Raw genomic sequence first — 22,533 nt, forward strand, 5'->3', positions numbered from 1 at the left:
TGGAAATAGAATATTCTTGGCATTCTTTGTCAGAGCACTGCAGTGCAGAATGGAGATTATGGTTAGGTGAAGCTTTGCTGTCCCTCATTTTACACAAGATTAGCTCACAACTTTATAACTTGCTCTGATTCCCTGTTACAAATAGAGAAAGTTAACATTTCATCTTACATGTACACATCTCTAGCAACCTGCATGCAACCATTCAGCCTCAGTCACCCTAAAAAGCTATCCGGCGCATTCACAAACTCCTCAGCCCAGCTCCGCAACTAATTCTGGAAGAGGAGGGAGTAGGATCCAGTGAGAGAGAGAGAGATTTCTCTCCTTATTTTACTAACAAATATCTAGGTTTTCTTTTTAGTATACGATGCTAGAGGATTTGACACGAAGTAGCTCAGGAGGATGTTGTTTATGTTAACCTTTATTACGTTCTCCTTTGAATGATCACTTCTCTGTGCAAGAGTTGACATCCAGATTAGAATTCCTCTGGAACACTGGGGGTTTTAAACAGTTCTAGGTTTATTTAGTTTGTTACTAGAGAGCTGCACGGGAATGGGGTTGGCAGAGATCCCTTCAAGGTTGCGGGAATCCTGGGGGGATGGAAGTAGTTCCTGTATGGTTCTTGCAGGAATTTACAGTACTTGTTCATGGTCCTTCAAGACGTCCAAGTACTGCCTCCTCCTCTCTTAAATAATTCACAGCTTCACTTTGCTGTTCTTCCCTTAACTGGCATCTATCTTCAAAAGGCCACGGGCAGCATGTAGGAACATCTGCCTGCGGTCTTTGAAGACAGATGTTGGTTAGAGAGAGGGAGAATTTTTGGCTGTGGGAGGGAGTGAGAAATGCTGCATGGGGGAAGGGAAGAGGAGAAAGGAGAACTTTTGGGACATAGAGAGGAGCGAGGGAGAGAAAGAGAAATGATGCATATGAGGAAAGGAAGCAAAAGGGAAAATTGTTCAAAATGGGAAGAAGGGAAGAGAGAGATAGAGATGCTGTACAGTGGGGAGAGAGGGAGCATTATTAGACATGTTAATGCAGAGAATCGGCTTTAACCGATAAGCCAGAACATGTCTTTTCTGCTCGTGTTTATTTTTCTTTAATATCAGTATTTTATTTATTTTTTGGGGCTCTTTTGCGGCATTTGCCACAGTGTTTCAGTGTTGCCTGTGAGAGTTCACAGACTTTTGGGAAGTCTGCTTGCTGGGACGGTCGACTGCCTGACAGTACACCCCCTGAACAGCCTGCTTCTTCGTTCTTGGGCTCAGGGATCAGTCCCTTGGGAGCTAGCTCATCCCAATTTTGTCCGCTAGTGGGTGGGTGCAGGCTGTGTGGGAGTGGGATCGGAGCTGACTGCGTCCCTCCATATATTTGCTTTTCAGGTCTCCGGCCGTTGGTTTCAGCCTGGAAGGGGGGGGGGGGGAGTCAGTAGAATCAGAGTCCAGAGCACAGACTTGTTGAAACAGAGGATCTCCCTGTAGGCTGTTTGAACTACCTTTCCTGCAGTCTTTCAGCACCATGTGGCACAGTAAGTACTGAGCTGACAGGCTGTGTAAGAGATTTTTGGAGGTCTCCAAAAGTGGATTTTGGGCAGTTTGGGAGCCCTAGTCCTACCCCCACCCTAAAATCCAGAAATTGCTAGCCTGGGGAAAAAAGTGCGAAGAGTAGAGACATGGTTAATCTTCACACTGTTTGTTGGAAGGCACATATTTTTTGCATTTCATAAGATATAAGGGAGGGGAAGAGGGACAGGTGTATGTGATTTAAACCTGGAATAATCTATAAATTATAGGAGGTTCTATGATTTGGCCCCTTGTAGTTACCCCTTGTAGATCCTCTGTTTGGATAAGTGTTTGGGGAGAATACATTGGATATATTCCAGTAAAAAGTCTTTATGTGAAGGTTTACTCCTTTAAAAATAGAAGCTCTATTGAGCTCTGCGTTAAGGATTTAAAGGTATTGAAAAAAGTTCTTTGACCATCCATTTTCACCCCTTGGCTCTAGAAACCATCTTCAAGGTATTTAGCAAGCTGTTAGCCTATTCTGTTTCTGTGGTGGACACCTGGAATGCGCTTCCAGAGGGTGTAATAGGGCAAAGTACGGTACTGGGGGTTCAAGAAAGGATTGGACAATTTCCTGCTGGAAAAGGGGATAGAGGGGTATAGATAGAGGATTACTGCACAGGTCCTGGACCTGTTGGGCTGCTGCGTGTGCGGACTGCTGGGCACGATGGACCTCGGGTCTGACCCAGCGGAGACATTTCTTATGTTCTTATGTTATGGCAATGGTCCAGAGACTAGTCCTCCAAAGTGACCCTGAGCAAGTTGCCCTTTCGAGGGCAGTTTTTGTTCAGCAAAGACCTGGATGACCTTATCTTTCGATCCCAACAGTGGTCATGTCCGTTCTATGGGGGCTTTTCGGGTACGCACCCTTCCCAATCTTCTAGGCCGCAGTTCAGGAGTTCTTGACTCTAGCCAGCATCTGCGAGCCATCCGATGGTGGCCTTCAAGAAGCAATTCTGACACCAGGCCTGTGTCTGCTCTTCTGCAGATTGGGGAGGGGGGGGCAGCTCTCGGCCTTCCTGGTAGAATGACAGGCCATCTCCTTGGACTGTTGGGTCTTGGAGGTTCTTCGGGACAGCTACAAATTGGGAGTTCCACCATCCTCGTGCAGAGATCTTTATGGTCTCTCCTGTTGACCGTATGGAAAAGGTGGTCAAAGTGGTGGCTGCGGTGAGAAGGTGCTGAGGTAAGAACCTAATCTTTCATTAATAAAGCGCCTTTGCTTATTCAGAAATGTTAATTGGGAAGATTACATACTTTGTAAATAGGTCTCTAACAGAACCTCTAACATGCTTCAATAGCATAATTAAATGAAATAACTACTTCTGAAGGTTATGGGGATGGGTGAGGATGAATAGATTACTTATGGGGATGGAACTGAATTTAGCAAGGACAAGTTTGATTTCTGTCCCTGTGCAACTCTCTAGTTACCCTACAGAGTTCAAAACCCCTTCCAATTCAATCTCCAGAAAATAATTCTTAAATTAAAATTAAACTGTTGTATAATAAATCCCACTTTACCATCCCACACCACACCTCCCAGTTATCCCCATCACACATTATCCCCCTCACTACAACTTGTATCATATCTTCATATGCACAGGGCACCATCCTATGTTTACAAGTGCCCCTGTCCTACAGCTATCATCTCTATTCCATAGCTATCCCCATCCCTACCAATTCCCACAACCCCACTTCAGTACAAGTTACAGAATGAGGACTATTATGATCGGTACACAATCGTGCAGGGATGAGAATAAACAGATAAAACATGCACTCCAGTATGGTGATGTAAATTGCCAAAAGAGGTCTCTTCAAACTGCTCAGAATGACTCCATTTCACGGATTTTGCAGTTTGCTGTTGCTTGTTTTGCTGCTGATTTTATGTCTGATAGGTTCCTGGATTTCCAAGCTGGGCTGCTGTTCTGGCTTGGCCTGAGGATAGACCAGGAATCCAGTGAATGTAATGTACTTTCCATGATTGCTGTAGGCTCCATAGCCTTCGTGTTGGTAGCTATAGAGCCAAACCGAATCTCTTTCCTGTAGAAACAGCATCACGCTCTGACTTTGCATCTCTCGCCTCTTGGAGTGACTGTCATCATAGATCATGGCCTGAACCTCGTTGTGATTTTTCATGAGTTTCACAGAAATGGTCTTGTAGGGCATCTTTCCAACCGTGAAAGAAAAGTAATATGCACCTGCTACTCGACAGTGGAACGTGCCACTGGACAGATTGAAGTCCTTTCCAATGTTTACAAACTCGGTGTCAAAGGTGATGGGCTGGTGGTGCACTTTCTCTTTGTTGCTGCCCAAAAGACTCTCTGTGCGGGCTACAGAAAAAGCGGACCTTGGATCTGTTTCTGTGATTGGTTGTTCAGAGGCTAGTTGTCTCTCTTCTTCTACCGCTCTGTCCTTGGAAATAACATGCGGGCCTATGCTGCTATTGGCGATACTCTGAAAATAGGGCATTGTGTCTGGATAAACAAGATAACCATTGAATGTGGTGTATTGGCCCACATTGCTGTAAAGAGCATATTTTGAGTCCCCGTGTAAACGCAGCCAGATGGTGTCCCCGTAATCCAGCTGCAGCATGGCACTCTGGCTTGCTACCTTCCTTTCACTGCATTGGTGCTCGTCGTATACAATCACCTGCACTTCATTCTTGTTCTTCATTAGCATAACAGATAGATTTTTCTTAGGGTGTTTCCCAATAGTAAATGAGAAGTAGTACGCTCCTGGAATTCGACAACGGAACAACCCAGCCTGGGGCTCAAAATCGTTGCCAATGTTGACGTACACCTTATCGAATGTGATGACCATCTCGGTGCTGCCTTCCATGCTGCTGGTCCTGGCCACGGAAAACGCTGAGCGAAACTCGCTGCTTGCATCAGGAGGTTGGCTGCTAGATACCAGCTGATAGAGGAATCCAGCCAAGAGTGGAACGTTCAGGGACATCATTGTATCTGAAAAGAAGGATTGGGAAAGGAATGATGCTTATGACTGTGGAGTCAAATATAAATCTTTGCTACTGCCTAGGATCTGACTGCCACCTTTTCACTTCTTCATGCATCTGCCTATTCTTTTTTTTTTTTTTTTTAATTATCTTTATTAACAACTGCAAAGGAACATCCATGATTATTCTGCATCTGCCTATTCTTTTTTTTTTCAAATTATCTTTATTAACAACTGCAAAGGAACATACATGATTATTCTGCATCTGCCTATTCTAACTAGGTTTAACATTTTTGTTCAGTTGTACTTATAGTACTCCATATTCATCCTGTTGCTTGCAGGAATTACTTTCCTCTCACATGGCCCTTTTGGTACACAAAGATACTTTTTCAGCAGTTAATACTATGAACTGTTGGAGTGTTGCTGGAGGAAGTGGACTAAAGCAACTTGGAGATGCTGCAAAAGGATGACCTGGGAACAGAAATCTAACAAATGTAAAGCTTGCATTAGATTCAATCATCAGACTGAGCATTTGCTTAGGGTCCCAAGCTGCTGAAAGGGGTGCCTACTTGCTTTTATTTTTTATTGTCCCTACTAGAGGCCAGTCAGTTCCATACTCAAAATGGCTGCTGTGACCACTTGCGCCAGTCTCATAAAACTGCCATGGTAGGTCCTGACAGCCATTTTGAATGTGGAGCTGGCATGGACAGGAGCAACCAAGGATAGTTCCTGTCCTGAGTAAGGTCTCTAGATCACCAGGGCTTCTAAGGTAGGCTGAAGAAGAGCCTATGAATGGTGGGAGGGTGGTGCTTTTGGTCAGAAGGAGGTTTTCTGTTGAGGGGAGCACGTGGCTGGGGAAGCTGGGGAGATGTCTTCTACGTTTGGTTAGAGGAGAGGGGCATGCTTCCTTGGTTTCATCTGACACTGTGCAGCAAATTTTATCTGAAGATTTAGTTTCAGCTGGAAAAGCCCCGTTTGTCACCCTCCTAGTTTCCTTCCGATGGATGCTCCTTTTTCCTACCTCCAACCCCTGCTTAAGCTAGCACCAGCTTTACAAATATGACTCCCCTTTTCAGCAGAAAGGAAGTAATGTTATCAAGCTTTTTTCCCCATATGTAAAGCCTGTTTCAGACACACAGAGAAGGGCTTTCATAAAATAGTGAGTCCACATACACAGATAAAAAGTACATGTATGGAAATTTACCTGATCTGCTCCTACATGTTCCTGATGGTGTAGGTTTGAGTAGGGGAACATTTGTAATACATGCACATGTTTTATAAAACTAATCTCACAATGTACCATTAATGCAAATTAAATAACAATAAATTTTGTATAAGCCAAATCTTTGGAAGTGCCTCCAATGGATACAAAATCATGTGAAAAAATTAGGACACCCCATGAAATATTGAATTCTTTCTTAAGAAATGTTCACATATTGATGTCAAATCTTTTTTTTTTAAGCTCTGGAAAAGAAAGTGATCTAATTGCAGGTAAACAACAACAATTTTTATATAAATTTTTTTTTTAAAAACCCACAACAATTTTCCTTAATTTACTCATGAAACAAAAGATATCCACAAAAATGTGTATTCTTAACTGAAAAATAAATTAGGACACCCCCACATATCCTCCCACTTAAAGTGGCTCAAATCACACACAGGTGTATCACCATAGGTGCACCTGATTAGAACATCGTTACTCATCATTTTGAAGGAGGTTTGCCCTACTTAAACCTCAGACATTTAGTTTGGTGTGCTCATGACTGCTGCAGTGAGAGTGAACACCATGGTGAGATCAAAAGAGCTGTCTGAGGCCTTCAGAAAGAAGATTGTATCGGCTTATAAGTCTGGTAAAGGATTTAAAAAGATCTCAGAAGAATTTGACATTAGCCATTCCATGGTCTGGAAAATAGTGTACAAGTGGAAGGCTTTCCAAACAACTGCTAACATGCCCAGGTCTGGCCATCCAAGCAAGTTGACCCCCAGAGTAGACCGCAAGATGCTAAAAGAAGTCTCCAAAAACCCTAAAATGTCATCATGGGACCTACAGCAGGCTCTTGCCGCTGTTGATGTGAAAGTGCAAGCCTCTACAATCAGAAAGAGACTGCACATATTTAACTTGCGTGGGAGGTGTGCAAGGAAGAAACATTAGGGCCCTTTGCATTAAAACTTAGCACATGCTAATAGTCTTTACTGTGTATTAAGTGCCACATGAACCATAAGTATATTATAGGATGATCGGCTTCTAACATACTAGTTCCTTTAGCACATGCTAAACTTTAGCGGAGTTCAAATCCTGCTGCTGCTCCCTGTGATCCTAGGCAAACGCTTAACTCTCCTTCGTCTCGGATAGAAAACGAAAGTGTTGAGGACAGGGAAATAACGCGTGTACTTGAAGGCAACTGACCTTCAGCTAGTACTGCAAGAAAGCATGAGCAAAATCCAAACTGAAAAAAATAAGAGACCCTCAGAACTGTATCCTGTTCGATTGAATTTGTTTTACAAAGCTCTTTTCTTCTAATCAATTGCTTGTTACAATCGCCCTCTACATCTCCTTTATCTTCCTTTCCCTTCACTAGCTGGAAATGTTGGCGAAACTTGTTGCTTTACCACTTCCTGCTCGGTATCCTTCTCCACTGAAAGGAACGTTCTTACATTTAAATTTTAAACTAGACTTTGATGGTGAAAGGTCTGTTCCTTTTTTGATTTTTTTTTTTTTTAAGGTTCCCCTGAAATTCAACGAGAGAATTCAAGAGTGTTTCTTATACCTTTCGGGACTGCCGAGTTGCCACAGCAACAACATCCCTGGTGTGGATTAAGAAACGTTGTTCACGAGTGCAATACATTGTCATCCCGCTGGGCTCGGTAATTAATTACTGACCCTTGTCTCCATCTTAGCTCTTGATCATTTATGACCCTGTCTGACTTTCCCCAGCAGGGCTCCTTATATCTTTCTTTGACTATAGCAGGAACTCATGTTTTTAGCTCTTTCCTGAGGTTTCTTCTAATTAGGTGGCGGGTGCAACTCCAAAAAGCAGTCGAGAAAGAGATCTAACTGAGAAACATGTTTGGCATGAAAGTGTGACTGCTTCACAGAGAGGCACAGCCAAAGACAGCAATGCTCCATGCAGTAGTCACAAACCTGATTCTGGGGTGTTTTACTGTGGGTGGGTGGGTGGGAATGCTACCTCAGAGGAGCAGGAACCAGACCACCAATCCTGAAGATAGGTTTTTGCATCAAGGCCAAGTTAAATCAGCTTTGATTGCCTCTCTTCAATTCTAGCCTCACCCTGAAATCAACATCTGGCCCCAGAAGTGGTTGTAGAGTCCCCATTTAAGGGTAGTGCCCTTGGGGACAGGCATTGGGTCTTTGACCTACTATTAATGAATCTCATTTCTCCATTGCTATGTATTGTTCTTAATGATAAGATTCTCAGTGTCATTAGGGAATGCCACTCCTATCTTTAAAGCTTCCATGCCTTTGTAAGTAGCTAATCTCTTGAATTACAAGACCTTTCTTATTGGGCCTTAAGTGTCACAATCTACAAAATTACAGTCTCCACCTCACTCTGGGGACCAAGGGAGGACAAGAGAGAGATTTATTGCTTTCATGTTTTAGCTAGCCAACAAATACAAATGAATAGATAGATATAGTGTCCTTTAAGCATGCCATCTCATGCCCACACTATAAGCATTCACTTGTTAGAGATACTATTAACAGAGTTGTAACAGTTACATTAATCTATTGCAAAAAAAAAACCCCCCAAAAAAGCCAGTGGAGTTAATTAAAATAAAGTTCTTAACAATTTTCAATGTACTTGACAATGAGATATAAGCCCCTCTATGAACTTTCATCCTGGATATTAATTTAAAATAATTTTACAGATTAAAAGCTAGTTCCACACATGTTAAGCACCTGCAGTACAGGCAGTCCCTGGGTTAAAAATGAGTTATGTTTTTAAAGCTGTTCTTAAGTCGGATTTGTATGTAAGTCAGAACTTGTAGATTTTAAGATTCTTGCCGCTTACCTCTGCTCCCAGCTGACAAAAGGACCAATTGTCCCTACTGGTGTTCCCGCTAAAGTACAGCATGAACAACCACACACTACTCTTAATTTGGCCATGCATCATTCCTGAAGTGTAGGAGTCTATGCCACTGGAAATACTGCTCAGTGAAATCAAATGAAGCCACAACCGCATTCTTAAGTATGAGTCATACTTAAGTTGGGTATCTGTAACTCGGGGACTGCCTGTATATTAATTTAAACCTGCATTATTTTCCAAATAAGGGGGTCTCTATTATGGTACACCAGTGACTTGGTCATGGCTTGTTCCAACTGTTCTGCAGGGCTTGGAGGATGCACTGTGTACATGGCAGCTCTCAGGAACTTCCTGCTATATGGGTCCCTTACGTTAATGCTCTTCTCATGGAGGATTTCTGACAAGCTTGGGATTAACCAGACTGCATGGTTATAGCTGGAGATGTGAGCAGCCAAAGACAATGGAGACGGTAAAAAAGTAATTGTGAGTATTTTGGGGAGGGGAGAGGAGTAGCCTAATGGTTAGAAACATCGAAAATGATGGCAGAAAAGGGCCACGGCCCATCTAGTCTGCTCACACTAATGACCCACCCCCTAACTTCCTTGATGAAGAGATCCCACATGCCAATCCCATCTTTTCTTAAAATCTGGCACGCTGCTGGCCTCAATTACCTGTAGTGGAAGATTATTCCAGCGATCAACCACCCTTTCGGTGAAGAAATATTTTCTGGTGTCGCCATGAAATTTCCCTGATTTTCAACGGATGCCCTCTTGTTGCCGTGGGTCCTTTAAGAAAAAAGAGATTTTCTTCCACCTCGATACGGCCCGTGACATATTTGAACGTCTCTATCATGTCTCCCCTCTCTCTGTGTTCCTCGAGTGAGTATAGCTGCAACTTACCCAGCCGTTCCTCATACGGGAGATCCTTGAGTCCTGAGACCATCCTGGTGGCCATTCGCTGAAATAAGTCAATTCTCAGCACGTCTTTTTGATAATGTGGCCTCAAGAATTGTACACAATATTCCAGATGGGGTCTCGCCATGGAGCTGTACAACGGCATTATGACCTTGGGCTTATGGCTGACGAAGCTTCTACGGATACAACCCATGATTTGTCTGGCCTTGGATGAAGCTTTCTCCACTTGATAGGCAGTCTTCATGTCTTCGCTAATGATCACCCCCAAGTCACGTTCTGCTACAGTCCTTGTTAGGATCTCACCATTTAGGGTGCAAGTCCTGCATGGATTTTTGCCACCAAGGTGCATGACCTTGCATTTTTTGGCAAGTATTTGACCAATGCTCCAGCAGGAGTAGGTCCTGCATCATACTGTCAGGCATTGAGCTTTTGTCGGGCACTGTGCTTTTGTCTACTATGCTGCATAGTTTGGCGTGATCGGCGAATAATGTAATTTTACCTCGAAGCCCTTTAGCCAAGTCTCTTACGAAGATGTTAAATAGGATCGGGCCTAGACCGAGCCTTGCGGTACTCCGCTGATCACCTCCGTCATATCAGAGAGGGTACCGTTTACCACTACCATCTGAAGTCTACCCCCAAGCCAGTCCTTAACCCATGCAGTTAATGTTTCACCTAATCCCATCAAACTCATCTTGCTCAATAACCTGCGATGTGGGACGCTATCAAACGCTTTGCTGAAGTCCAAGTACACGACGTCCAGGGACTCCCCTATATCCAGCTTTCTTGTTACCCAGTTGAAGAAGCTGATCAGATTTGATTGGCAGGACCTTCCCTTCGTAAAACCATGTTGATGGGGATCTCGTAGATTCTCCTCGTTCAGGATTGCATCTAATTGGCATTTGATTAGTGTTTCCATAAGTTTACTCACTACGATGTGAGACTCACTAGTCTGTAATTCGCAGCCTCCGTCTTGCATCCCTTTTTGTGGAGTGGAATGACGTTGGCCATTTTCCAGTCCAACGGGACTCTTCCTGTACCTAGGGAAAGATGGAAGAGCAGTGGCTGAAAACCAGGGGAATTGGGGTTTTTGATTCCCACTGCAACTCCATGTGACCTTGGGTAGCTCAGTTAAGCATGGTGAGGAAGGGGGAGCTGCATGAATAATAATAATTTTATTCTTATATACTGCCAAAGCCATAATAGTTCGAGGCGGTTTACAACAAGAAGTGCTGGACAATCGGAATAAAACACAATATAAAATCATCAGTGCGTACAATGTGAAAGTAAAAACAGTAAACCCTTAACTTACAAATCGATTAAATAATTTTGTTTTTACTAATTTTCTAAAACTGAAGTAGGATGAGCAATGCATAATGATATTACCCAACCATTCATTTAATTTACCTGCCTGGAAAGCATGAGTTCTATCCAAGAATCTTTTATATCAACAGGCCTTTATTGTAGGATAAGTGAACATATGAATTCTACGAGTAGGCCTGTTAGAACAGTTCAGTTTATGAGAGACCAGACACGTAGGGGCCAACCCAAATAAAATTAAATGAGATCCAGAACAGGGATGGATGAAAGTAAGCAACTGGAGCTGAAAAAAGGACAGCTAGGCCTTAAAACAGGGGTGTCCAATGTCGGTCCTCGAGGGCCACAATCCAGTCGGGTTTTCAGGATTTCCCCAATGAATATGCATTGAAAGCAGTGCATGCAAATAGATCTCATGCATATTCATTGGGGAAATCCTGAAAACCCGACTGGATTGCGGCCCTCGAGGACCGACATTGGACATCCCTGCCTTAAAAGAACAGCTGAAAGAAGGTGACTATCCTCCCCATATTTCCCCTTTACATGTGAATGGAAAGATTGAAGGAGTTGTAAGAGCCCAGTTAATAGGGAGCCAAAGGCTTTGGTTGTGCAGAAAGCTCTCCATTTACTTGACAGTTTCCCCGCGGTTACTTTTGCAACCAGTTCACACACTGTAGCAGCAAAACAGGAGCTTTACGTCACTGTTTCTCTCGAATCTAGCGCCATTGTCCAACATCATATGGTTCTTGATATGCGACCCCTGAGGAAGAAGTGTTTTTCAAAACACGAACCGGGTGGGTCCTGTCTTCTTATTACAGAGAACCATTCCTTGGCAACCAACATTTTATTGACTCCAATAAAGTTCCTGTGTTTTGTACATCGTTTTAAAGTATTCCTTTTTGTTTTGTTGTTGGACTCCTTACTGCCAACCTGTTGGATTCTTTTTTTGTTTTGTCTTGAAAGCTCTGTTAAAAACATTCAGGCCATTTAACGATGCAGAAGAAGCAAAGAGACAGGCTTGAACACATGCTGCTTAGAGATGAATCAGCTACCGATCATTTGCTACTGTAAGTCATGAGAGGGCAAGGGCAACCTTTCAGACTTGCTAACTAGCTTATAATTACTGGGGTCAATCTAGGGCAGTGTTTTTCAACCTTTTTACAGCTATGGACTGGCAGAAATAAAATAATTATTCTGTGGACCGGCGGTTGAAAAACACTGGGCTAAGTCGTGGGCTGTCCATCTCTACCCAATCTCCACCCCAGACCCCGCCCCCATAATAGTACTAATTGCACCTTGCACGTCCCGTGCCTCATCTGGAAGCCTTCCCTCTGACGTTGCAACGCCAGAGAGAAGGCTTCCGGTTCAGGCGCAGGATGCCCGTAGGAGCCACTGCCCGTGGCTTTGTGCACCGAATCAGTTAGGAAGAGGGAGCTGGCTCGAAGATAACGCCGCATCGATTGCACCGTGGACCAGCGGTTGAAGAACACAGGGCTAAGTTGTGGGCCAGACCCTGCCCATCTCTACCCAATCTCCACCCCAGACCCCGCCCCCATAATAGTACTAATTGTAGCACTATTTTTTCCATTCATTTTTCACAGATACACAATATAATCTTATTAACAACACGTCAGAGAGAAGCCTTCCGGTTCAGGCGCAGGACACGCGTAGGAACCACTGCCCGTGGCTTTGTGCACTGAATCAGTGAGGAAGAGGGAGCTGGCTCGAAGATAACGCCGCATCGATCGAACCGTGGACCGGCGGTTGAAGAACACTGATCTAGGGAATACAGCAGGCTGAGAAATTATTTTCCAGTCACGTTCAAACCAAGAGAAATAGTTCATGAGCTGGAAATTAATACAACAGAGCACATACAAAGCTCCACTGCTTACCACTATCCTTTTTATAGTGCTACAGAGCACAGTACAATATCAATATTTCGGTACAAAATGTCTTGGCTCGAAAGAGCTAATCATCTAAGTGGACAGCTGAGGTGATAAAGAAAGAAAGTGATTTACCCAAGGCTGTAAAGCAGGGATAGGGAACTCCGGTTCTCGAGAGCCGTATTCCAGTCAGGATTTCCCCAATGAATATGCATGAGATCTATTTGCATGCATTGCTTTCAATGCATATTCATTGGGGAAATCCTGAAAACCCGACTGGAATACGGCTCTCAAGGACTGGAGTTCCCTACCCCTGCTGTAAAGCATCTCAGGATTTGAGCCCATTGCTATTAAGCCACTTCCACTCCAAGAGATGTGATGTAACATATTTCTAAGGAAGACCCAGTGCAACTGTTCTCAACACTAAAGGTTCTCTCGCATGAGAAGCAGCTCTTGAATGGAGAAGATAAAAATTGAATTTACCCCAGCCCAAGGTAGTGTACAAATAACTGCATTACCCCCTCTTTTATGAACGCATCGCGTGGGTTTTAGCTCCGGCAGCGGTGGTAACTGCTCATAGAATTCCTAGGAGCGTCGGAGCAGTTACCGCCGCTGCCGGCGCTAAAACCCGTGTGATGTGTTCGTAAAAGAGAGGGTTAGTGAAGTGCAATATAATAAAATCATATGTATATATGCCACTCTCGGCTGCAAAAATAACCCTCAAAACACACAAACCTTTCATCTATAACGAGCAATAACCTAGACAAAGGGAATCTCCATTATCCCTTTTCTATAGTTTTTCATTGGGGCTGTGGCCCTCATTCAGCCTTTTACTTCCAACATGTCACCTCTTCTCTCTACACCAGTGGTCTTCATTAATTTTTAAGCTGAGGCCGTTTTGGATTCTAACGAGCTGAAGGAGAGCCATCAAATAGCTTTTCAGTGGGGCCACGACACCGTTGACTAGTGTGTGTGAATCCAACCCCACCTCCAAACTTTTTTTTTTTTGTTGGTGGGGGCGATGGGATCCTCAAAGTTGTGAGCATTTCCATATCCATTCTTTTTTTGTCCGTAGAGGAATCCCTTGTCCGTGGTCAGCATATCTCATAAACGATATAGTGGAATTAGAAAAAGTTCAAAGAAGAGCAACTATAATGATAAAGGGGATGGAACCCCTCTCGTATGAGGAAAGAATAAAGAGGTTTCCAGCTTGGAAAATAGAAGGTTAAGGGAGTATATGATTGAGATGTACAAAATCCTTAGTGGTGTAGAACGGGTAAGAATAAATACATTTTTCACCCTTTCTAAAAGTATGAAAACCAGGGGACACTCAGTGAAATTACATGGGAATACTTTTAAAACAAATAGGAAATATTTATTTTATTCAAAGAATAGTTAAGCTCTGGAACTCATTGCCAGAGGAGGTGGTTACAGCAGTTAGCGTAGCTAGGTTTAAAAAAAGTTTTGGACAGGTTCCTGGAGGAAAAGTCCATAGTCTGCAAAAGATATGGGGGAAGCCACTGCTTGTGCTGGGATTGGTAGCATGGAATGTTGCTACTATATGGGTTTCTGCTGGGTCTTGTGACCTGGACTGGGCATTTGGAAACAGTGAGCTACATGGATCATTGATCCGACCCAGTATAGCTGTTCTTAAGCATGCAGCTATTCCACCCACCCTCATCCATTTCCCCTTTTTTTACCCCTCAGCCAGGGTAAAGAAGCAGAGTATCAGAAAATTTAAAAAAAAAATAACAAAACAACAGAAAGATAATGGGGCCACCCTAGAGGTCTTTGGGGGCTGCCATTAGCCCCTGGGCCTTCCATTGGAGAATTCTGCTCTACACATTGAACCGATCATAGTGCTAACAGAAAAGCTCAGACGAGAGCAAAGGGTTGCTATCTCATAGTCTTCTCTTTTTTCCTTCCCCGTCAAGCTCTCCTCTTGTGCTTTATTCTTCAGCTGTCTTGTGATGTGCTTTGTTTATTGTCAAAGCCCTTTTCTCTGAGTTGCAAGCAGGGGAGGAGGGGGGGGGGTTGCAAACCTTTTCCTATTGTCCGGCGCTGGATTGGTTATGCGGTGCTTTCACGTAGGCAGCCGGTGCTGTGTGTGCAGCCTCTGCAGGGCTCTCTCTCTCTAATGGAAGGATCAGCTTCTTTGATGTGTGCTGAAGATGAAAAAGGAGACCATTCTCCTGCACTGACAATGCTCCCTGCTCGCTTTATCTATGGTTGGTTTGGGGGGGGGGGAGGGAGGAAGAGATGACATTCATAGGGCAGTGCTCCTCACTCTTTATTTAAAGGTGGGGAGGGCTTTGCTTTCGAGTGTCCAGGGAATAAGGAACCAATTCCCGGGTACCGAAGTGCTTTGAGAGACAGTAGGGGGTGTCTGTGGGGGGGACATAGAGGGTAGTGAGGCTGGAGGGGAGGGGTAGGTCCTGGTGTTTGTGGGTCCTTTCGGTCTGTGTAGTCATTTTCTCGGTGTTTTCTTTTCTCTTTTGTTTGATACTGTGACAGCTGGTGTCTATGACCATGTATTAGCCAGGTAGGCTCAGTCTACGTGGCTGGTCCTTTTTTATTTTTTATTTTTTTGGGTGGGGGGGGGAAGGTCTCTGACTTGGGATGCCTAGCTGGTCCTGTGTATTTTGTTCAGTATTTCCTGGGTCGTACTATTCGAGATCATCTATAACCTTGTTGCATTATGGAGGGGTGGGATGAGTAGAAGGGGTCACGTTATACAAATGATGACAAGATTGTATTGTTCTTATATCTTTATTGTCTTTTCTTTGCTCAGTTCTTAATAAAATTGTTGATAAATAAAGGTGGGGAGGGGAAAAAGTTAAATTGCTAGGACTGTGCCTTGTCTCTCCTGTATTCTATGTGTCCCAAAAATTACAAAAATGTCACTCACCAGCAGTGGGCCACCTCTCTAAGATCCGACGTTGAATTTCACTACTTTTTTTGATTGTGTGATACATGCATATATATCATGTTTATCTGCAGAACTGGCAGGGGGGACGGGTGGAATGCAACTGCCATACCACAGGGGTACCATGGCTGGGCAGAACCGCTGCTGCTGTCCCACCCAAGATCAGCTGGCTGGCTATGCTACTGCAAGCCACCTGAAAAACATGTTTCCATCTACAGTAACAGTATCTGAAGTCTCCTGGGCGTTTTAGTTGCACAGTTTATAATACTGTTTCTGAACACTAACGGCCCTTTTTTATGCGCTGTAATCTCTTAGCCATGAACAAGTGTCTGAGCTGCCGAAGGGAAGAGTTCCAGTGGAGGATCACCATCGCAGGCTCCCTTCAGTTGAAAGACAGGCTAGGGCAGTGGTCTCCAAACTTTTTTCATGCAAAGGGCCACAATGTGAAAACAAGAAAGCTCCAAGGGCCACCAAACGATTTCAAGCTTACACGTTTAAGGCTATTCTAGTTAACAACATGATTAAAAATTATGCGTTCGGCATGCACTCGCTCTTCTGGGCTTTAGCAAAACTCTGGCATAGTTTCCACAATTCTCTGAACACAAATGTTTCATGGTTTCTCTAGCTTTCTCCTACCACTGCAGTGCATCTAAATATGAATCCTGACCTGTGCTGCGGCCATATGTACATATGGCACAGGCATAGTAGGTCCTAACCTACCCTATGCTGACCTTCATCCATGCTCTGCTTAAAGCAATCTTTTTTTTTTTTTTCTCCCCCAGACATTTAATGCACTATCTGAGCAGGCAAGAAGGACTTGGGTGGGGTCAAGCAACCCTGGGGCCAGATGTTGGAGACCACTGGGTTAAGGGTTCCCCATCCAGTGGTATAGTAAAGGGAGAGATGGACTGTCCTGAGTGCTGTCTTGGTAGGGGTGACAGTACCTCTCTGCCCCCCCCCCATGCCTCCGTCATGACCTCTCTTCTCCACCCCTTGTACCTCTTTAAAATATTTGCCAGCGTGAGCAACTACTCTAGCTTGTTGCTTGCACAGGCCTGGCTCCCTTTGAAATTATTTTCAGGTTGTGGGGCCAGGAAGTGACATCAGAGGGAAAGATTGGGCAATATGGCATCATTTAAGGATGTTTGGAGCCCTTTAGCTAGAGGGTTTCGTTAAACAATGTGTGTGATGGAATGATTGACCCTCCAGACATATGGGAGGGAGGGGGTGATGGCTACATAATGACATGCTTTTTGTTAAGAATTTTAAAATGTATGTTTATATATGTTGACAATATGAATATATTTGTGTTGCATTTTTCTGTAAGATGTTAAAACTTGATAGAGATTGAACTAAAAAAGAAAAAAAAGAGGGAAATCCAGTGCAAGCAGCAGGTAGAGAAGCTGCTGGTCCTAGAGAAGATTTAGAGGTACAGGGGTAGGAAGGGATGGTGCAAGTGTGGCCTCCGTGGAAGGAGTGTGTGTGGGGGGGGGGAAGGGGGGGCAGAGAGGAGGGCATTGGGTGTGAGTGGGAGGAGGGTGCCACCCTCCTCACCAGGACACTATCACCATCACAAGCTCCCTTCAGCTACAGAACACTTGCACCAAAAAGCAGACTCCAGCTTCTGGTGAAACTCTTCAAAGGCTGCTTGTGCCCTTTGCGGTTCAAGTTTATTTAAGGCTTATTTAAGCTAAAAAAAAATAATTTAAAACAAGGTGGTCAGCCATATACCATTAAAAATATGAAACAAGGAGGGAGAGACTACAAGAGGGAAGACAGGCATGGGGTTCCATTGCTTCCTTCAAAGAAAAAATGATGGGGGGGGGGAGGGAGACCAGGGCATGCTCTATAACAGTGGTTCCCAACCCTGTCCTGGAGGACCACCAGGCCAATCGGGTTTTCAGGCTAGCCCTAATGAATATGCATGAGATAAATTTGCATATAGTGGAAGTGACAGGCATGCAAATCTGCTCCATGCATATTCATTAGGGCTAGCCTGAAACCCCGATTGGCCTGGTGGTCCTCCAGGACAGGGTTGGGAACCACTGTTCTAGAACAGTCTGTCCGGGGATTCAAAAGTCCAGGTTCCTTTTCCCCTAGGACTAAAGTGTTCTCCGCAATAGGTAAGAAGACAATCAGGATTTCAATGAAGTGGAACCCAAGAACACGAGAGCAACAGACCCACCCGAGAACATGGAGCGGTTACAACCAGCAAAGAGAGAGAGAGAAAGAATGCGGAAGCGAAAATCTGCAACCTACCACCGGACGGGACCTGGGATCCGCCGTGCTCGCTCACTGCTGCAGTCCCGCGGCCGGGGGGACCATGGCTGCTGCAATCACTGGCGGAGGCGTTATTCAGATCGTTTCTCGTTCCCCGAGCTAAGCGCCTTCCCCCCCTTGGCAGGAAAGGAGGGAGGAATCCGGAGAGGAGAGCACTGAGAAATCGGGGGGAGCGACAGGCTCGTGGAATTGAGGCTGCTGCAGTGCAATAGTTCCTGATCTTTGACCACCGAAGGTACCTGGTGGCACTATGCGAATGGTTTTCCAAGATGTGAGATCAGCATCACAGCCTTTGTTTCCAGTACCAGACCGGTCCTTAGTTAAAGAGACAGTTTCACTATTAGCACTCAGTGTGATAACGATAGCTAAATATATACAGTTTACTTATTTATTTATTTTAAAGAAATTGTCAACTGCCTATTATAAACACGACTTGTACACATATCTTAAAGTACAAGTGAATAGTTACATCTTAAACAATGTAGCATTTATTTAAAAGCGTCTAAAAATAGAGTTTTAAGTATTTTTTTTTTTCACATCTGAATATCTCCCACATTGCAGCAGCTTTCTATCCCTCCCTCCCTCCCATCCCCCTATGCAGCAGAACCTTTGAGCAGAGTGGTAGAAAACTGGAACAGCTCTTCAAGAGGCTGTTATATGTGAAAGTACCCTTCAGGGATTCAAAAAACAGTTAGATAAGGGCACTGGTCTTTGACCTAAGGGCCACTGCTTGAGCGGACTGCTTGTCACCCTGGACCACTTGTCTGAACCAGCAGTGGCAAATCTTATGTTCTTAGCCCCTCCTCCCCCGACCATCCCATCTCTCCCTCCCATCTGAACCCTGCCAACCGCAAGACCTACATACCTCCCTCCACAGAGCAACATCAGCAGTATTCTAAACAGGCTGCTTCACGGCCTCCTGCCAGGGCCTTCCATGCACCGTGTTGATGCTGATGACATCATCAGTGATGCAGCAGAGGGAATGCCCCGGCGGGAGAAGGCCGCGAAGCAGCCTGTTTAGAGTGCTGCCGATGTTGCTTGGTGGAGGGAAGTAGTTGGTCTCGCAGTCAGCGGGGTTCGGACAGGAGGGAGAGATGGAAATATGGGAGAGTCTGCAGGGGTTCGGCTACATGGCACGGACGGAGGTACGGGGCAGTGCTGCTGCCAGTGAATCCAGGGACTAGGGCTGGCTTCTATTAATACCTACCCCAAAATTCATGCCAGGGCTTATTTTCGGGGCAAGTCTTATTTTCAGGGAAACACAGTATATAGACACCCCTGCCAAACAGCCTAGTAGTGGCTGACGCATTGGGCTGAGAACCAGGGACATAGGTTAAACTCTCACTCTTATGGGCTTACACGTCTTCAACTCCCTCTGAAGGAGTACATATACTAGCATGGTTGATTATGGTATAAATATGTCTTTATTGAAAATCATTTCAAAGTGCTAACTCTGTATTGTAACACCATTATGGAAATTCATGTAAACCGTTCTGAATTGACTTCCCAGTCATTAGTTGCGACATAGAAGCTCTCAAACAATTCTGCTTTTGACCTCTCACAAAACAGGGGAGATGAAATGCAGCTAGCACTCCAAAGGAAGAATATTAGCACATAAACAGCTTGTGCTCCATCCCCTGACCTCACGAGCAAACACCAGGGGAGTGGCCCTAAGTTCCACTAATCTTCAGTAGGCTAGCTGAAGCAGGTTCCCCAAGGATACACCTGCCAGATGCAGATTTAAAAGCGGCTCCTGTCCATGCAGGGAGAGTAGACCCTTAGCAAAAGGGATCTCTGATTTCATGAAGACCGAGTAGAGCAAAAAAAAATCACAAAAAATAAACCAAGCAGATCAGAAAACACCTTTTATGCTCACCTGCAGAAAGAAAAACTGAAGGGGGCAGCAGACACCTGGGGCAAGGATGTTTCAAAAGCTTTCTGCAGTATGCTGAGAATGGACTGAATACTTTAAGGTTCAACATACCATTCCTATTGCACTGGAATAAGCTTTACTAAAAGGGTCCTTTAGATTGTAAACCTTCCAGGGACAGGGAATTACCCAGTCTACCTGAATGGGACTCACCTTGACCTACTCCTGGAAAGTGTAAGCTAAAGTCAAAACATGCATGCACAATATAAATATATTTATATTTTCTGTATAAAGCAAACAACTACAATATCTGCTGTACCTCTACAATGCCTTTAGTAGGTCTCAGGCTGGCAATGTGTCTCACCATCACAAAATTAATGGGACATCTCTTGGCACCTGTTGATTTTTTAAATTACAGATATAATTACTTATTCCAGGACACTCTGCCATCTTAACTCCAGAGACCTGCTTCTTAGACTGCAGTCATCCTGCTCTAGAGAGAGTTAGAGAAGCTAGTAGGGGGATAAAGCCCTGTAATCGCTATTTTTAGCTTGGCTATTTGTGACACCTGCAAATGCTTCTTTTTTTATTTTAACATTGTGAAACTGCAAAGGTTTTATGAATTATTCACAGCTACATTAGGTAGTGCTATTACACACCCTCTGCAATCTGCCAGCTGATTGCCAGATTGTAAATATTCCTGTTAGTTTTGAGCTTGTCCCAGACAGAAAGGCTAGAAGAGCATGAAGGCAAACTTAGGCCCAAATGCACTAAAAATCGTCATTAAGACAATGTGGGTCGCTGTGGCCGGACTTTTTGTCCGGTTTAAAAAGGCGATCAATGTTCAGCCGACTTTGCACACAGGAAAAGTGACTTTCAGACGTGCGCAGAGCCTGCAGGGGAAGCCCCGAAGCGGCCTCCTGCCACGCAGCTGTTCGGGGCAGGAAGACTATTTTTTTTCCAACACTGTCATTTTTTCCAGGTCAGTAGAGCTAATTGCAATTTTTTGTGCATTATGAAGTGATGGTTGGGCATTGATCAGCGGGCTGGTTTTAATATTAATGAGGTCGTTTGTATAGCAGAGTCGGAGGATGCAACAGAAGCACAGAAAAGCACGCAGTGAGCCACTGCGTACATGGATCAGAAAAATCACATCGTGGCTAAACCGGTTCAACCAGTAATGAACGTTAGACACATGGTGATTTTAGTGCATCTGGGCCTTCTTCCTTTTCCTCTTTGGGGAGAATTATTATTACAAAAATACACCTTATGCAAAAATCGGACTGATATGCACTTACCTCCAAATTCTGTATATGGTTCTCAAGGTTGTGCACACACATTGGTGCATGTAGCCAAGGCCCATGCACAGCTTAATTTATTATTTGGCCAAAGCAGCATTGATAATCGCCAATTAACACCTCATAATTGGCACTAATTAAAACTTAAGCACACGACTCAGCAGGATTCTATAAAAAGTATGCGCCAGTTGCAGTGTGTGAATTTGAAAAGGTGGCACGGCTAGAGGCAGATCATGGGCGTTCCTAAAAGTTATGCACATTGTTCCGATGTGTGCACAAGTTTTAGCAGGCCTAAATGGGTGTACCTAAATTATGTGACGTACACAGGCACTAAGCAGATCCTATAAAAAGTATGTACACCTTGTAGAATCGTGCTACGTGCCATTCAAGCTGGCCCTATATAGTATCAGGCTTAGACTATATATTCTTTGGTACAGGAACTTGTATGAGGGTCATTTCATAAATAATGCACACTATTTTTTTAAATTTACATGTTTTTTTTTTTTTCCAAGTATTTCTTTACAATCCTTCAATATAGTCTCCGTGCTTTGCAATGACCAAGTCCCAACATCTGGGAAGCTTCATTATTCCAGCCAAGACACCGTTTTGGTTCAGTTGCTGAATGGCTCGGGTACCGGCGGAAGAAAGCTCTTCCAGACATGCAAAATGATGTCCACGCATAGGTTGTTTCAACTTTGAAAAAAAGTCAAAGACTGGTGGACTCATGTCTGGAGTGTAGGGAGTATGAGGTAACACCTCCCAGCTGTATTCATGTAGTTTTTCTTTTTTGAAATTTTTTTTTATTATTTTCCAATATGAACAGTGCAATACAAATGTATACATTTGAAAGATATCAACCATAAAAACACACCTTTGAACAACAAATTTTAAAAGATCATTATCCCCCCCCCAACCCTTTACAGACCCGAAATATAGACAAATTCCGGATGTGTATGCTCTTGGCTGGGCCACTTATTCTTTACGACAACGCTCGCCCGCACATAGGGAATGTTGTCATTGAAAAACTACGCAAATACGGCTGAGAGGTGTTAACTCATGCTCCCTATAGTCCAGACATGAGACCACCAGATTTTGATCTTTTTCCAAACTTGAAACAACCTATGTGTGGACATCGTTTTGCATCTCTGGAAGAGCTTTCTTCTGCCGGTACCCGAGCCACTCGGCAACTGAACAAAAACGGTGTCTTGGATGGGATAATGAAGGTTCCCGGACGTTGGGACTCAGTCATTGCAAAGCACGGAGACTATATTGAAGGATTGTAAAGAAATACTAGCCCCCCCCCCCCCAAAAAAAAATCAAATGTAAATTAAAAAAATTAGTGTGCATTATTTATGAAATGACCCTCGCATATGAATGTAGTTTGGTATATAGTAGCATATAAATGTTAAAAATTCACTGTATTATAACTGTGTGAACTACTACTGCAATATGTAGGCTATTCCCTGAAGCCACCATCTCCGCCATCATGCTAGAGAGAGG

At 44.0% G+C, this 22,533-nt stretch overlaps 1 protein-coding gene across 1 annotated transcript; it reads right to left on the reverse strand.

Moving 5' to 3' along the window:
• Window positions 1–49: 49 nt before the first annotated feature.
• C1QTNF4 (C1q and TNF related 4) lies at window positions 50–18,187 on the reverse strand. The gene is made up of 2 exons (XM_033928172.1): window positions 17,845–18,187; window positions 50–4,519 (listed from the first exon to the last, which is right to left on the reverse strand). The coding sequence occupies exon 2, from the start codon at window positions 4,512–4,514 to the stop codon at window positions 3,396–3,398; it is 1,119 nt and encodes a 372-aa protein (XP_033784063.1). The 5' UTR covers window positions 4,515–4,519; window positions 17,845–18,187; the 3' UTR covers window positions 50–3,395.
• Between the last annotated feature and the right edge of the window lie 4,346 nt (window positions 18,188–22,533).

Source organism: Geotrypetes seraphini, chromosome 19, assembly GCF_902459505.1.
Source record: "Geotrypetes seraphini chromosome 19, aGeoSer1.1, whole genome shotgun sequence".
Taxonomy (NCBI): Eukaryota; Metazoa; Chordata; class Amphibia; order Gymnophiona; family Dermophiidae; genus Geotrypetes; species Geotrypetes seraphini.